Here is an 18,108-nt window from a genome sequence, read left to right on the forward strand (position 1 = left end):
TTAATCAGATTTTAGCATGATGCTCTATAAAATGTGTTTTTATGTTTGTTTGTTTGTCTGTCTGTCCCCAAGTTACCATTAGCTCAATGTTGTTTTCTGTGCCACCGGAAATGCCATAGGAACGTACATATTTGTTTATGCAGTTGAAAGGGTCTATAGATCAACTACTGCCTTCAGCCAACAGTCACATTGAGTCTATAGAGCAAGGGCTCCTCTGGAGCTGTTATGCTTGGCTGATCTCTCCTGATGGTGCGCCTTTGCTGCGCCGCAACTCCGTCGCCCTCCTGTCCCATCTCTCCGTCATCTCTCATCGTCTCGTCCGTGGACACATTTCTCAACCTGACGCCCCCGCACACACACTTTTTTTTTTTTTTTCTCATCCATTTATGGGGCCACATTTCTCCGCCATCAGTCTTCACAGATCATCAGTTTTTCCCTTGCTTGCTCTCTCTTTCGCTCTCTCTTTCTATCTATCCCTTGCTCTCTCGTTGGAGGCTCACACCAGTAAATAAAGCCATTTGTAATGATCACCCCCGCTTTGCTTACGTTAATGGGTTAAGGGCCATGTTATTTGCGAGGGTGTACCTCTAATTGAGTTGTAAATTATTTAGCCTCTCTTGACTAAACAGAGGGCAAATACTGTGTCATTAACCTATACATTTGCTGTTAATAGTCCTTAGATCATTATCTCTGAAGCATTGCCTATTTATTCCAAATAAATCAGATATTGGAAAGGTGGCACAATTATTCATTATTTAATAAAGTTAGTTTTTGCTTATCCAAATGCAAGAACTATGATGATCGAGGATAGACGTGTCTGTATATTCATGCTGTTCAGTTGTCATGACTTGGCTCTCTATGTTTCTGTGCACAGGTTGGTGACCTTAGAGAACAGTCCAGGAATCACGCCCGAGCTGCTTAGAATATTCCAAAACATGTCAGCTTTGCTCGGTAAGTCATCTATCAGCTAATGCCCACCGGAGTGTCAGCGCGACACTATTGTTGGTGAAATTTATTAAGTGCAAGAAAGTCTTGTCAAGATTACAAATACTGGGTCATTTCTGCAGTAAAGGAAAAAGTGAGGGATGTGACCTGTCCTCTTGTAGAAACAATGTGAGGTGACTGCAATTTTTTATTCAGCTGTACAAATTCATACTTAAAAGTATCATGTCATCCCATGTCTGCAACTAAAAAGACTACAGTCTCTAGAGAATTAGGTGTCAGGCATCAAATGGCAAAGTTTTTGTAGATATCGGCTTTCATCAGTAATACTTCTTTCAGTGTCTATTACTCATTTAAGAGTTGCAGGTCAGTGAAGTTATGCTTGGTATTGTAACTGAAGTATTTGTCTAATATAATTAATACAGTTAAGACAAAAAAAGTCATCACGCACTGAGAGGAGATTGACTGTGGGATGCACCTGGCTTCAGGTTTACAGATGGGTTTTCCAAGGAAGTGGAAGGTCTTTTTAAGATCTTTTTTGTCCAATAATGAACTGCTTTGGGGAACATACATTTTCAAAAAAGTGGCTCGGAATGTGGCCCACCTAATGGGAAGAGTGACCTTTCCTGATGAGGTCATTTAAAGGGTAATTACTTAACTTTTCTGTCAGATATTGGGACTCTCGTGGGACTTTGCAGGGCAGTGCTATTTAGACTGTGTGGAAATGCTTGATTCAAATGGATACCTTGGTCAAAGTCGTCTTTTGTTCAAAGTCATGTTATTCAATGAAAGTGCACAACCGTTGGCACAACCATGGTCAAGCTGAGTTAACAGAAATGCCCCCATCCCCCCAATTAACTTTATTTAAATGTCACTGTGTTCCATTTGAAATTATATTAAAATCACACTCATTTTAATCTATACGTGGCACCAAAGTGAATTATTCTCAACCACAGTCTCTATGTCTTGACATTATGAGGGGGTTGTTAAACTCAGCGCCACACAAAATAGCTGTCTCCTTTTGGAAGGGTATGTATGAGGCAGTTGCTGACTTGCATCTATCAATATGTTAATAAATGAATATGGTTTTAGTCATAAACATCAATAATTTTGCTCTGCAATTTGTACAGTATTTTTCACAAATACCATTAGGTAACAGGTGACCAGGGCTTTGTGCTCAAGACATTGGATTTTGCCTGGTTGCAGTCATGCTGGTTGACCTAATATGTGCATCAGGCAGAATTGTCACGTTTTGAACATGTAATTTATCAAATGTATCAAGGTCCTATACAGTGCAACTGGAAGAGAGAATAGAGAGGAATAGAGAGCCCCCCCCCACACACATTATCAAGGTTATATACAGTGCAACCGGAAAGTTTTCAGACCCTTTCAAGTTTTCCACATTTTGTTATTTTTCAGACTCATCTTAAAATGCATTCAGTTCATTTTTTATTCTCATCAATCTACATACAATACCCCAACACTCCACAAAAAAGCAGGTGTTTGGAGTGTTTCGTAAAAATATGAAAAATAAAAGACTTAAATATTCCATTTACATAAGTATTCAGACCCTTTGTTATGACGCTTTACGCTTCTCTTGTCCTCTCAGGAACTCTAGATGCCATTCATAGTGACCATTAGGTCCTTGGTTACCTGTCTGACCAAGGCCATCCATCTCGGATTACTCAGTTTGGCTGAGCGGCCAGATCTAGGAAGACTGTTGGTTGTTCCAAACTTTTCCATTTGAGAATGATGGAGGCTTCTGTGCTTATGGGCACTTACAATGCTGCAGAAATGTTCTTGTATCCTTCTCCAGATCTGTGACTTCACACAACCCTGTCTCACAGCTCTACGGACCATTCTCTTGACCTTGTGGCTTGGTTTTCACTCTGACATACACCATCAACTGTGAGACCTTATATAAAGAGATGTGTAACTCTCCTAATAATGTCCACTGAATTCATTTAGGCACAGGTGTACTCTACTCAAGTTGTAGAAGCATCTCAAGGACCTTTGATAGAAGTAGGATGCACCAGCGCTCAATTGCAAGCATCATAACAAAGGGTCTGAATACTTATATAAATGAAATATTTCAGTCTTTTATTTTTATAAATTTACAAAACAATCCAAAAACCATTTTTTTTTTGTGGAGTGTTGGAATATTGTATGTAGATTAATGAGAGAAAAAAAATAATTGAATTTTAAGATGAGTCTGAAACATAACAAAATGTGGAAAACTTGAAAGGGTCAGAAAACTTTCCTGTTGCACTGTATTAGGCTTATTCGATCTACGTAATAATCAGGTAATAACGTTCGCAGCGGCCATTTTGTTGATATAGAAAATGCATAGGTGGGTCTATTTAATGCAGCTGTCAATTGACAAGCGCGACAGCACCGGTATGATCGCTGTAGGCTATTTATTTATTTGTACAAAATTTAACGTGATGGTAGGCCTATGTTGTGCAATAGGCCTAGGCTACAGTGCAGGCCGTTCTAACAACAGCAATACAGGCCGTTCTAACAGCAAATAGCCCTAGATTCACCCACTGTCAGAAACATAGCCTACCTGTCAACTTTTTTCCAGGTGTCTTCCTTTTTTAATATTTTCCCGTAAAATATCCCATATTTTATTACTTTCATAACATTAGCCCCATCAGACTTGGCCGTCTCTTTACTGTTGTCCTGTACCCCCTGCCCTTGCAGCGAAAATATGTTTTTAAAGCATCGTTTTGCTTGAGAGTGATCAGAACAGTGTGGGAGAGAGCACGATTTGATGACAATCTCATTAGACCTAGCTTAGCTTCACACCTCGTTTAATTAGTGCAGCAGTTTTGTAGTCCTACGACTTCTTGCTCTCAGCAGAGGGATAGCAACAGAAAGACGAATGTTGAAATTCCCCTGTATTTTGGGTGAGTAACCCGGAAAATCTCCCTTATTTTCGTTGCTCAATGTTGACATGGTCAGAAAACGAGAAGAAAATGAGACTGAGAAGTAGTCAGCGCAGGAGAGACTTGTGGCTACATATGATAAATAACCTAGGCTAAACTTACAGCCAACTCTTCACATCGCCATTATTATATTTGTATTATTAATACTATATTATATTGTCCTCTGTGGGCTTAAGTTAAATACGTTTTAGACAGCGCAGCAGCTGCCCCTATGCAATGCGGAGACATCAGCAGTAGCCTGATGTAGTCTAGTGTTGACGAACTGACCGAAGTGTCGGTTAAATAACCCGGTTCGTGTCACTGAGCCGGGAGAATCGAGTGCCAAACGTGAAAAACCGACTCAGTGTTCCTAAGATCATTAATTTTCACATACAGAGCAACACTGGCTTGATTGGCTGCGCTCGAGTGTTCTCGTCGCTACTCTTTCACCGTATCGCGTATTAGCGCCTCTACTGGAGTGGTAGTATATTTGTACGTACACACCGCCGCCGACTTGAGCTTCCAAAGAGTTAGGAAGTCATTTATTTTCAATGGAAGCCAGCTTCTCTCAGCTGCCAGAAGTGTCAAATCCGTCGGCGTCACGACCAGCAACCAATCGAATAGACGGAAGTAGATAGAACACGATGGAACGTAAAATGCTGTCACGTCAGAGCGGCCAAAGCGTCCAAAGCTTCCCTAGACTTTTTTGACAAGCGTCCTTGACAGAGCGACCAGAGCTTTTTTGGAAGCTCAAGTCGGTGGCGGTGTGTACGTACAATAATCAGTCAAACTATGATGAGCCTGTATGGCTCTGGGCCTTATAACCGTGGCTGTCAAATGAGTCAAACAGTTCGCTAGGTTCTCCGGGCCTCGTAACCGTGGCTGCCACACGAGTCAAACAGTTCGCTAGGTTCTCGGCAAGTTGTAATCAACCGATCACATAAGCCTTTCTAGTGCAAACTAGATGCTTATGTTCATGGAAATTTTATCGATGGGAAAGTATTATATCACATACCTACAAATACACATAGGCCTAATGTTATCTTAGTAGTCATGTTAAATAAATGCTTAGAAGTGAATGACTGTAGGCTGCAGGCTGTCACAAGGAGACAGAATGAGACTGAATGTAGCCTAACCGTGCAACAACTGCTGTACCCTTTATCTTGTCTTGGTTCTCGGCAAGTTTGATTCATACCAGCCTTGTTAGTGCATCGTAGCCTAGATTATTTATTCATGGCAATTCACACATTATCGATGGGGAAGTAGGCCTACATCTCATATTAGCCTACACGTCATATTATCTTAAAGTTATAAAGTTAAATGTTAGAAGTGAATGTTGCTGGCTTCATAGTAGCCTCACGAAGACCGTGCCAGGCTGAACGAGACCGTAATCGAGGGTGAGTCTAATGTTATCAAACGGTCTAGGTTCTCGACAAGTTATTAACCAAGCCTTATTCTAGTATCGTAGATAATTGTGTTCATGGCAATTTACACATTATTGATGGGGAAGTAGCACATAAGCTTCAAATAGGCTACACGTTATCTGGGTAGCCTAGTTATAAAGTTAAATGTTGCTGGCTTCGTTTGTCACGAAGAGACCGCGCATCAGGCTACTTAGCCTACTAAACGAGACCATAGGTTCGCGGCAAGTTATTAACCATGCCTTGTTTTTAGTGCATCGTAGATGCTTGTGTTCATGGCCATTCATATATCGATGGGGAAGTTCATCACATACTGTAGCCTACAAATACACGTCATGTTATCTTTGTAGTTAGAAAGTTAAATGTTAGAGAGGTGAATGTTGCTGGCTTCATAGTAGGTTCACAAAGTGACCGCGCGCCAGGCTACTGAAGGAGACCGTAATGAGTCTAATCAAACGGGTGTTATCGCAAGTTTGAGTTATCAACCGATCGCAGAAACCTATTTATTTCTCGTGCATCTTAGGTGATTGTGTAGCCTACATAGAGGTTCATAGGCTACATTACCGATGGATATAAAATACAAATACACGTCATGTTATCTTGGTAGTTATGTTAAATGAGATGTTTGTTGGTAGGTAGGCTGTCACGAGGACTGTACAAGTTAGAGACCGTAACCGTGATAATGCATGAGTAATCAAACGGGTGTCTAGGTTCTTGGTAAGTTGAGTTATCAACTGATCCCAAAAGCCTTTATGTTTCATGCATCTTGGAATTGTTCATTGAAATTCATATCCTAAATTACAAAGGGGGGAAATATTATATGACATAGGCTATGTTATCTTGGTAGTTAAGTTAAATGTTAGAAGTGAATAGGCTATTGGTAGGCTCACGAGGAGACCGCGCACAGCTGACTACTGAACAAGACCGAATGTAGGCTAACCATGGGCAGTGCTTGAGTCTAGTGTAGGTCAATATGAGTGTGTATGTCAGCTACTTTCAGAGACATGGAGAGCATGACATTTGCAGCTTGAGGCTACATGTCTTGGAGCGATATGGCAGGGGAAGTAACGCGCGATATAACCCCGGTGACCGAATCTATTAACTCGGTAGGCCAACCAACGACCGTCCGGTTGAACCGACTTGCGTATAAGAGTCGGTTGTCCCATCACTAATGTAGTCGCCTACCATAGATTACCTTTGGACATAATTGCATTTGCATAGCATTGCTAGGTAGGCAATGTTAGCCAACGTTTACAGTAGCCTAAAGGCTAATATATTTATTCATGATGCGCCCTTTTCAGCTTGTCTTAGTGGCACGGCAAGTGGCAAATAGTAGGAACAAACTCAGCGGAGAAAGATATCAGTAGATACTTCTGATTTGTATAGTGTTTTGTTCACTTGGATTTTGGAAATGTTACAGAGAATATGTTAGCCCTTTCTGCCAGACATGTAGTTGCATCATAGATCCTCCTGTAGAAGTTATCAGACAAAAACGATCACTGGCTAACCCACTTTAAACTACTTTAGCAAAGTCCTTGGCTGCAGGTTGTGAGCAACAGGCAAACGCAAGATACAATTGCAGTCCAATGAGATGCAACTTTATTCTCTGCGATCATGGCAATGTTAGACGATGTCGTTGGTGGAACAAATATAAGTTCGCCGACCTTGACTCAGGCGACTTGAACGCTTGTCCCCTTCAGCTGCGACGTGTGCCGATGTATGAACAAGACAGTTAGGCTAAAAATAAATATCGGGGTAATTTACAGTTGACAATAATGACGGATCTTTACTTAATGCTATTAGATATGGGTCCATACGTTTATTTACTTATATTGACGAGATGAAGCCGTTAGGCTACTGTGCTCTGCTCAGCTCAAATCTACGCGCTACAGGCGATTGTCACATAGAATATAGCCTATAGAACTGGAATGTCATATCAACAATATGGCCGCGGCGGTGTTTGCGAATAAGCCCTATAGAGAGCCCCCCACACACATTATCAAGATCATATATATAGAGAGCCCCCCCCCACACACACACACATTATCAAGATCATATAAAGAGAGCCCCCCCACACACACACATTATCAAGATCATATATAGAGAGGCCCCACACACACACACATTATCAAGATCAGTGTTTCCCATACATTGACTAATCTGTGGCGGGGCGCCACGAAATAAAAATCGGCCGCCACAGATTTATATTCTATGTTTAATTTAATTTAATTTAAATTCAATATAAAGTTAAATCCTTGCATTGCCAATGAACTGCGCTTTTTATGCACGCAGCCTTTCCTTGCCCCGCCCCGCTCTCTCTCGTAGCCCGCTGCCACTCCTCTGCATGTGCATTTAACAAAATATTCACAATTGTTGAAGGATTGTTGTTGCCACATAGAAGCATTGCATAGAAGACATCTGGCTAAATTGCTATTAAATCCGCTTAGCATTGTGACCATGCTGCGCAAATTTGTTCAAAACTGCTGCATTGAAGTGAACTCTGCTAAGGTCTTATCACAACATAGTAGGCTACATTAAAGAGACTAAACTAAGTTAAGTTAACGTTAGAATACTGTTTGGATGTCGAATTTTAGCATGCTTAGCCTACTTACAGCTGCTTTTCAATTTCGTTGAAGGGCTCATTTTATTGACTCTTGACACTGAATGTTTGCAAAATCCCGATGTAAATAAAAAAGTGTTTTCCAAAATTAAAAGTGCTTGTCCCCAGGAGAAGTACGAACCTTTATTTTAACTATGTAGAAAACGTTATGAATTGCATCCACACATCAGCAGCCTTTCAACTGTATTACAATTGCAAGGGTTCCCTCAAACGTCTTAAAGTGACAGGCACTCAATTAGACATATACACTACCAAGACTATCTTAATACCACCCCCCCCCCCCTGTCCAAGTCAGCTACAGTCACAAATTGAATCCAATTCTGTGGGAAACACTGAAGATCATATATATAGAGAACACCCCCACACACATACACACACACACACACACACACACACACACACACATTATCAAGATCATATATAGAGAGGCCCCACACACACACATTATCAAGATCATATATAGAGGGGCCCCACACACACACACATTATCAAGATCATATATAGAGAGGCCCCACACACACATTTTGCATAACACACATGTTGCTAAGCTGCAACTGAGACCCCCAAATTAGAACAAGAAGCAAAGTATGAGATATGTTTACTCATATATTGTATTGTTGTGATTTGTGGCAGTAATCTCTTTAGCTTTTCTCCCTCTGTCTCTCTTTCTCACACACACACTCTCACACTCTCACTCTCTCTCTCTCTCTCTCTCTCTCTCTCTCTCTCTCTCTCTCTCTCTCTCTCTCTCTCTCTCTCTCTCTCCTCTCTTAGTCTCTCTCCCTCCCCATCTTTGTCACAATGTGTGTGATTGTATTGCTCAATCACACACATACACACATCTCCGTCTCTCTCCCCCTCTCTTTTCTCCGTCTCTCTCCCTCCTCTTTTCCTCTCTCTCTCTTTTCATCTCCATCCTCTCTTTTCTCCGTCTCTCTCCCTCCTCTCTTCCTCCGTCTCTCTCCCTCCTCTTTTCCTATCTCCCTCCTCTCTTTTCCTCTCTCTCCCTCTTCTCTTTTCCTCTCTCTCCATCCTCTCTCTTCCTCTCTTCATCCTCTCTTTTCCTCTCTCTCCCTCTTCTCTTTTCCTCTCTCTCCATCCTCTCTCCCTCCTCTCTCTTCCTCTCTTCATCCTCTCTTTTCCTCTCTTCATCCTCTCTTTTCCTCTCTCCATCCTCTCTTTTCCTCCGTCTCTCCCTCCTCTCCCCCTGTCTGATGCTCTTTTGGTCTGGCCCTTTACTGTGCCTCTGATGACATAAATATGGATGAACGTCCAAATTAAACTGTCTCGCTGCAGTGTGATTACCATTACCTGTCTGGACAAACTAAACGGGTCAATGAACCACTTACATAAAATGTCCACAAAAAAATAGTGCACAGGAAACTGACAGTGCATACAAGGATGGGGAGTAGTCACATCTTGTGTCCAGGGTGCTTTCTCTGAAGAACTTGTATGATTATTACTGAAGTATGTTTTAAAGCCAATTTGTTGCTGCCAGATGGGCTCTTGATTACTTTACAATCCTCAATGTGCCGGTCATAGCAAATTGACTGATTGTCATAGTTTGTTCAATATATGTATGTATGGGTACATGGCATAGCATGGTGCTAGGTCTGTGCCCTAGGAAGAAATGCTTTGATGACTAAGTCCATAAACTGAGCTTGAAGGCAACAAACTAAACTGTCCATTTGCAATTAGATGAGGCAGAATTTAGATTTGAATTAATGACAGTTATGGCAGTAATGTAAGGGTACCCAAGTTAGATGTGATCAAAGCCTCCGGTCCTGAAGGCCAGGTGCTTCATCAAGCTTGACTGGTGGAGAGCTTCTCATTTCTTGTCTAGGGGGTTTTAGGCGAATCACACTCGGGAAATTTGAGCTGTCCATCAGCTGTCAGCACCTTTGATGGCACAATCACCACCCACCCGGCGCGCTCACTCCCCCTTCAGTAAAAGGTTGAGGAAAATCTCTTGCTCAGCAGGAAGCTTGCCCTGGTTATTTCAGCAGTCATGTTGCGATTAAGACTTTGCAGGAAATTGAAGGTAATTGGCCCTTATAGGTGAGGGCAGGTCTTCAGCCATTCTCCTCAAATGTCTCTGACTGCTAAAATACCCTGATGGCTGTCCATCTCCGTGCATCTCGAAGAAGAGCATTGAACCTCACAGGTCTTCCTTATTATGGTCCTCTGTCTTTTTTCCCCCTTCAGACTTAATGCCTACAACGAGGCAGACTGAGTCACCCAAGAACTTTTTTTGCTACTGTTTTGTGCCTGTATTCCATCATGGGCGAAGCATCACAGTTAGAGTCTGTCCATAGGTATTGCCAGCAAAGTTGGCCAGCAAAGTTTATGAGCACCTCAAAAGTAGAGCAGAGAGATAGATTGCTCTCAAACGAAAAATGGAATTCATTTTTTTCTTTCTGAGGCTTAACTTTCTGGGGTGTGTATAAGACAAAAACGACTCAAAAGACTTCTACACAGCGTCAACAATTTAGAAGAAAGGGCTGCATAATTAATGGAAATTTCCGACACACAGAAGGCCAAGTTGCCTGAGTAGTGCACTGATATCCTGCGGAAAAGCAATGCGGTCATGACTCATCGGGAAGCATTGTTTATAAAGCCAGACCCAGATGGATGCAGGCCCTGCTCATTGGTAGTTCCTGAAGCAACAGGGCCCAGAGCTTCATCACCCTGTGTACTGACTCAATAGCGTTAGCGGGGCTAATCAATGCCCTGATCCTGCCTGACAGAAATGACCTCCAGGTTATTTTTTTTTCAGGGCACTTTTTGCCGCAACGACACAGATGGTGTAATAATGATTTATACAGCAGTTCGGTTCAGTCAAAATATTTACTCATCTCTGATTGCTGCTGCATCCTCTAGGACAGCCATCACCAAATGGCGGACCGCGGTCCGAGTCCGGACCGTGACGTGATCCTATCCGGACCCAGACCATAATAGCCTAATTTAGATTTTCACGTAAGATTTCAAAGCTGCGCTAAATGTTTCGTTGGTTAGGATAACAGCATTTACTTCAGGAGCTTCAGGAACCATCATTTCGCTTGCTGCTACTCAGCCAGTGAAATCTGTGAATTCTGATAAAGTCGAGTCAGTGAGTAAAGTAGCCTACTATGGAGAAGAGACTGATAGCCTGAAACGAGCGAGGAGAGGAGACGGGACGAGAAACAATCAGATGGATATCTAAGTTAACGATAAGTAGGTTATTTTCAAATCATCGATTGCTCAAAGAGGAGAAAGCTAGACAGCGAGAACAGAGCTTTATATAACGATACGGGACTATCACGTCCGTAACGCCAACTAAATATGGATGTGACAGTTTTGCGCGGAATTGCCCAAGCACCTCTACTAGACAAAGCATATATTTTGAGCAAGCATAGGGTAGGCTAGGCCCATTCAACAGTGAACTGAGACCACAGAATATTTTACGATTTAAGAAGGCCATATGATTGATCCACCACAATCTAGTTAAGCCTACATGCATTCACTGCCCAACAACGTGATATTCCTGGGTTTCCAGGATTTCGGGTCAACAAAAAAAACAAAAAAAATTTAATTAAACTTGCTGATTAATGGGTTCAAGGAACCAGCTGTGGAATATCCATCCTTGTCACAGCTCAAATTTTATTTTAAGTTACGTTAAGATCTTAAAAATAGCCAAGGGTACTCAGTTTTTCTCCACAATTAGGCTACTCTTATCTTGCCTTATTTCTCCTCATTTCGAATGTTGCCTTTTAGGCTACTTATTTTATTTCACATTAAACATTAGGCCTAGGCCTACCATCTTCTATTTCTTGAATTTCCCCTTGGGGATCAATAAAGTATCTATCTATCTATCTATCTATTTACAACTAGGCTCCAATCCATCCATCCATCCTAATATTATACATACATATACATAGCCTAAACACGCACGTTAAACATTATGATGCTCCGGACCTTTGCTTGAGGAAATTTTCCGTAACTGGACCTCGCTGAAGATTAATTGAATATCCCTGCTCTAGGATGTCTCTGGGGCAATATCTCAGGTTGGAGTTTTCAACTGAGCAGCAATAGGGACATGGAGAGAGGAGATCTGCGTGTGCGTGTGTGTGTGCGTGCGTGGGTGTGTCTGTGCACATGGGTGTGTCGGAGACTGAATGAGAGATACAGTGTGCTTTGAGTGCTTTCCTCTCAGACATTCAGAGGAAAAGGAGCACAATTAATTTGCACTCCACTCTAGTCATGGTACTCATCTTTAAGTTGGTTTCCTATTGTGGGCACAGTTCAGAAAGTCAGTGCTGTTCCACTCGCCTGAAGCCACATGCGTCACAGCTCGGGTAGCGTGAACTCACCTCACCAGCCGCCAACTGAGTCATCTCCTTCGCAGAGTCGAAAGCCCAGAGGACCGCCCACCTCCCACACCCACATGCCCACCTCCACCTGAACCCCCGTACACAACACCCTGCGCTACCTTAAAACACCTGCAATTCTCGCCGAACCTCAGAAACTCCTGGTTGCTTGGCTTGTCTCTGCGAACGAGTCTCTCTTTAGTTTTTACCTTATCTTGCCGAGCCTCTGAGGTCCCACAACTCACAGAGATGATGTGATGTGCTTCCTTCCTAACCCCCCCCCCCCTCTCCCCGCAGAGTTGAGTTCAGAGAACGTGCGAACGTGCTTCCAGATCATCAAAGCCTACATCTACCTTTCAGCCACAGAGTTTTTCCAGGTGAGCGGCAGAGATAGGCTCAGATTGCACTAGACAGAGAGCAAATGGGAACTCGGCCCCAGCGCTGTGTGAACACACACACACACACACACACACACACTCTCTCTCTCTCTCTCTCTCTCTCTCTCTCTCTCTCTCTCTCTCTCTCTCTCTCTCTCTCTCTCTCTCTCTCTCTCTCTCTCTCTCTCTCTCTCTCTCTCAAACACTCTCAAACTCACACACAAACACACACTCTCAAACTCACACACAAACACACACTCTCAAACTCACACACACACACACTCTCAAACTCTCACACACACACACACACACACACACTCAGTCACTCTCTTACACACACACACACACACACACACACTCTCAAACTCTCAAACTCTCACACACACACACACACAGACAGTACGAACACTCACAGTTCAGGAAAAGGCTGAGCACCGATCAAAGATACAATCAACATGATATGCAAAGGGAATTTGCATGAAGTCATGGCTAAAGAAGTAACTTAAAATATTTATTTAGGTTTCATATCGAAAATGTGTAACCTAAATTCATATACTGTATGTTGTATATTGAATAATTCAATACTGTACCGTAAGTGCTTTTGCTGTTATTTCCTCCACCTTTCCCTCCTTCTCTCCTTCCTTCCTTCATCCCCTCTTTCTCCCTCCCTCCTCTAGAACTATGCTGAAGGGCTCTGTAAGTCCTTCTGTGAGATGATGAAGGACATCACGATGGAGGGCCAAGTTCAAGTATTGAAGGTGAGACTGAATTTGTGCCATTGTCCTCCACCTATAGCGCATCGCATAGTGCATGGCCTTCATGGGAAAATGGAGAAATGGCTCGCCCCCTCATCGAGTTTTATCTTTGCCCTACTGCAGACCTCATAGGAACGTTAACAGAGAACATGGAATGCCACAAACAAGTAAATCGCAAACATTCCTTTATTCTTTTCAACTCAACTTTCTGTGTAGGATTTACAAGGATTTACAAGTCCTCTATCCTTGAACTGGAAAGCTATACAACGATCGGAGGGGGAAATTATTGAATGACTACTTTGTGAATGGAGCATCTCGCCCACAACAGTAAATACAATTGGAAACCGCCATGTATGAATAATATCATACGTTAGGTACAATAAAACTAATGCCTAGCAGCTGACATAAAGTAGCGTCACTTTGACTGGAGGTCCTTGTCCGTTCGCTGCCCTGTCACTCTCACCATGATCCCTGAGGGAGCGGAGATGAGTGGGCAGCCCCTTTCATTAACTCCCCCATCACCTCCACCACTCGGCCTGTCAGAGTCATCTCATCTCCACAGAGCCCCAGCCACCAATGGTCACGACAGATGGTTTGTTCGCCGATAATTAACTCTCCATAGTCGTAAGTCGGTGAAGAGACGACGACAACGCCGACGACAATACTCTCCTCTGGGTAATTAAGGGGATGTTTAATAACCCCGAGCTTTGAGATTAGTTCGGCCGACATGTCTTTGTGTAGATGCAGGGGCCTGTCAGACCTGTTCAGTGCAGACCCCAGTGTTTTATGACAACACGCGCCACTTTGATTTAGCGGAATAAACTCCCGAATGATTGCCACCAGGGCAGGGACATAGCCGACTGAAACTGGGGCCTGTAACCAGATCCTCCTGTCACACTGACTTATTGCACTAATTAATCACTGATTTCCTGAAGCATGCCGTCACTGATGGAAAAAAAGCCAATTCTCACGATTTGTTGCTGTACAGACTTACTCTTACTCATAATGGTTCAGTGTTTGTCCTGATGCTGCTCATGGCATGCAAATCCAGAGAAGGCTTCCATTTTTATTGATATAGGCCAGTGTTTCCCAAAGGGTGGGTCGCAGGAGATTTTATTTGGGTCGCCAGCACAATTTATGTTGTCTAATAGGCCTAACTTATACAATTTAGCCAGGAAAGCTATCAGTTTTCTATTAGGATATAGTTTGTTTACCACAGTCACGGCCCTCTGTGCAATTTAGCATTTATAATAGCTCTGAAATTGGGGGGCGAATGCGTCGCAGAGGGGACAGTGTGGACATCTCACTCGCAAAATGAAACATTTCTATGGGGCGCCTGCCATGGACCTCGCAGTTGCAAAATGCAAGGGACATGAATCGGCCTGTTTGCACGAACATTAACGGACACCAGCTCTTCAACTTGACCGATTAAAATCTAGTCAACTAAAGCAGACATCCATATACCGGACATTGCAATTCAATTTGCGTCATAGGCTGTAGTTTCAATTATAGATGCACTCTTTAAAGTTAATAGCAACCTCATCACATTCCTTATTATTTCGGATTTAAAACGCTCTACAGTGCATTATATTAAGTAGGCTACAATTTAAATGGAAATTTTAAACGCTATTATTTCCTCTCGTTTTCCACCTCACAAACTCTACTAGGCAGGAAAGGCGCATTATCTTTTGACTATCGCGCAAAGCCATTGTTCTGATATGTATTCATTTCACATTCTAACCACATAGGGTAACACTTTACTTGACCGGTGAGTTCATAACACATTCATAGCAGCTGTCGTAAACTGCACATAAAGCATTCATGACTGTTTCATACCAAACCTTTCATGAATGTGGAAGACAGAACGACGACAATTTGTCAAAATAAAAGTCCATCAATTGCAAAGCAGCATTGCCGTTTTTTGTAAATATTTTATGAATATCTTATGAAGTCTACATCGAATGTCACTTTACTATACAAGTTGTGAAGTATTTGTAATCACTGAGTTTAACACTGGGAGGTAAACTAGCCTACAGATGTGTCAGGTAAGAGGGATGGAACAAAAACGGCAATGCTGCTTTGCGATTGATGGACTTTTATTTTGACAAGTTGTCATCATTCTGTCTTCCACATTCATGAAAGGTTTGGTATGAATGATGAGTCATGTCTCATGAAACAGTCATGAATGCTTTGTGCTGTTTATAACAGCTGCTTTGAATGTGTTATGAACTCACCCGTCAAGTAAAGTGTTACCCAACATAGCTTGTCACAACATCAATAGCTTGTCACAACATCAATACACAGCCTTGGAATACGGCCTACAAACAAACTTTTAACTCTAGATGGAAATGCGGATTCAACTTTCCAAATAAAGAAACCTCCACAAATAGGCTACAATATAACGACTTTGAGTTATTTGTTACATGTTTACATAGGAATTGACGCTGTTATGGATCCATTTGTCTGCAATGCAACGTAGCCTACAACATCTCTCTTTAGAAATACAGGAACAGCTTACTATGCTGAAGAGTAACGACGACTGTGTAGCATGCAAGAATATCCCCAAGAAATGTTTGAGAACCTGCTGTGGCCTAAAACAATATTGGTGGTGGCATGCAGGTTGCATGTTAGATCTGAAGTGAAATGTTCGCGATGGTCTGTCATTTTTAAAAAGTGGGTCCCGAGAAAAAAAGTTTGGGAAACACTGATATAGGCAACCGTAAAAACTTGATTAAAAGGCTAGTTCAAATTAGACCCAGGCCTCTTTTACTGGCTTAGTGTGGCTACAGGTTTGGACAAATAAAGGCAGGTCTGATTTTGAAGCCTGGTCTGGCTTTTACGGAAGTGCTTTGGTTGTATAAAACCTTTTGAAGCCCACCAGATCACCTGCTTGAGCTAGTTCTGTGCTGCTTAGATTGCATACACAAAAGTTAGAGTGAACAACATAAACATGAATTGTCCGCTGGTGAAAGGCAGACCGCGTTAACCAGAGTTCCTAAATGTTTAAACTTCTTTCAACATGGACATGCTAAATACAATGTTAGATCATTTAGATTCTCCACAATTCAATCGTTCAGTTTATTTTACATAAGAGTTTTGTTACCCATTAATGTTATAAACAAGAGACATTTCTCAATACTTGTTATTTTCTCTATTGAGAAACGCCCAAGGTTTGAACAACATCTGAGACGTGCAGACGATGAGGGGAGACCTTATCTCATTTGACACGGAATGACCCATACAGAAGTGGAGCTGAGTGGATAATTTAATTTTCACTGATGTCCCACTTATGGACATTATTACTTTAGCTATGGCCTAAATATCTAGAGAGATACAGTATAGACCCCTTCAATATTTGTAAACATCCATAGCTTAAGTTGGGTGCGCGCGCAGCATGGGTTCAGAAAAATTGAGCCGCTAACAGACCTGCATGTTGAGCTGTCAAAGGTACAGTATGTACGTCTATTGTCATCCAAGGGCCGTGAATCGTACCTTAATAAATTAGTATTAGCTAATGGCGATTGTTTGCCTGATCCTGAGCTGGTAACAGAATGGGTAGATGACGTTAGCAAGTGGTCAGAGATTCATTAGCATGACATATACGGCCCAGTGGAAAGTTTTCTGACCCAGACATTCGCACACCTTTTCAGTGACGTGAACCGTGAAGGGGTCTTAATGCAAAATTTGTGGTGTAACCAAAATTGTTTTGCCAACCTGCAGTTACCTTTAGGTTAAACTATCCTTGACAAACACATGTCAATGTTAATGTTGTTTTAGGTTCAGCCGTTCTAGGTAAGTGGGACATCACTTTTTCGCATGCTTAAAATGCAACTACTGAACAAAAGATCATTACACTTGAAAAAGGCTTACTTTTAAATTACTATGTCCCTGTTTGAAAATGACCGGCTGCCTGTACCCCAATCCAACCTTTCATTGTTCTGCCATTTTGCTTTCTAGGGTGCCACAACCACTATGTAGTTAATGGTAATGTGTAAAGACCAGAGCTCAACCTGTTAGCCAGATGGTGTCCTGATTTGAACAGCCGTGATCGTTGTATAACGTGTCAAAATGACCTATGGGTTGGCCAAGCCATGATTGCTGTCGGTTAATGACGATGGCCTTTCAGCTGATTGTTCCCTTTTCCTCTCTATATTCAAAGCTGAAGCCTTGCAATTAATCCCTACCCCTTTGGCCCTTTTCACAGCCTTCACAATCCTATGTAACCCTTCTTGATTTTTTTTAAGGCTTACATGATTAGTGTTAGTTAGTGAGTGCATTTTTAAAGGGGAAGTAATTACCTCAACAAGTGGGCATTTCTTTTAACTGTATGGTCGTGGTCAGTTCTCTCGCGCAGAATGCAGCTAAAGCACCTGTGATCTTGCAGACTCTACTGGCGCCAAGTGACTCCAGAATAAATGACTTTATGGAAGCAAAATGGCAAGAGAATTGACTAGACGAAGTGTCTGATCTTGGTCTCCATTATTGTTTTTTTTTTTTCCCCCTGCTCCCTCCTTCCCCTCGCCCCTCCATCTCCAGGTGGTGGAGATAGCCCTGAAAGTAAGTCCAGTCCTGGGCTCCCACATGTTTCAGCCCCTCCTGCCGGCCGTGTTCAGGGGCGTTGTAGATGGCGAGGTGAGTACATCGTACCTGACAGCCACACCAGCCTTGAGCTGAAGAGCCACTGGTGGTACGCACCCATACAAAAGTGGAGCTGAGCGGA

At 42.4% G+C, this 18,108-nt stretch overlaps 1 protein-coding gene across 1 annotated transcript in view; it reads left to right on the forward strand.

The window, feature by feature from the left end:
• ipo11 (importin 11) overlaps positions 1 to 18,108 on the forward strand; it is an 86,181-nt gene that overhangs the window by 57,009 nt on the left and 11,064 nt on the right. Inside the window, exons 22-25 of the mRNA XM_076289286.1 lie at positions 875 to 951; positions 12,554 to 12,633; positions 13,311 to 13,391; positions 17,925 to 18,020. Of these exons, the coding sequence (XP_076145401.1) occupies positions 875 to 951; positions 12,554 to 12,633; positions 13,311 to 13,391; positions 17,925 to 18,020 (334 nt within the window). The remainder of the gene's footprint in view (positions 1 to 874; positions 952 to 12,553; positions 12,634 to 13,310; positions 13,392 to 17,924; positions 18,021 to 18,108) is intronic.

The sequence above is a fragment of the Alosa pseudoharengus genome, unplaced genomic scaffold (assembly GCF_046254945.1).
Source record: "Alosa pseudoharengus isolate Yale_2024_CS ecotype anadromous, Long Island Sound unplaced genomic scaffold, YU_APseudo_1.1 YU_APseudo_1.1_scf_17, whole genome shotgun sequence".
NCBI lineage: Eukaryota > Metazoa > Chordata > Actinopteri > Clupeiformes > Clupeidae > Alosa > Alosa pseudoharengus.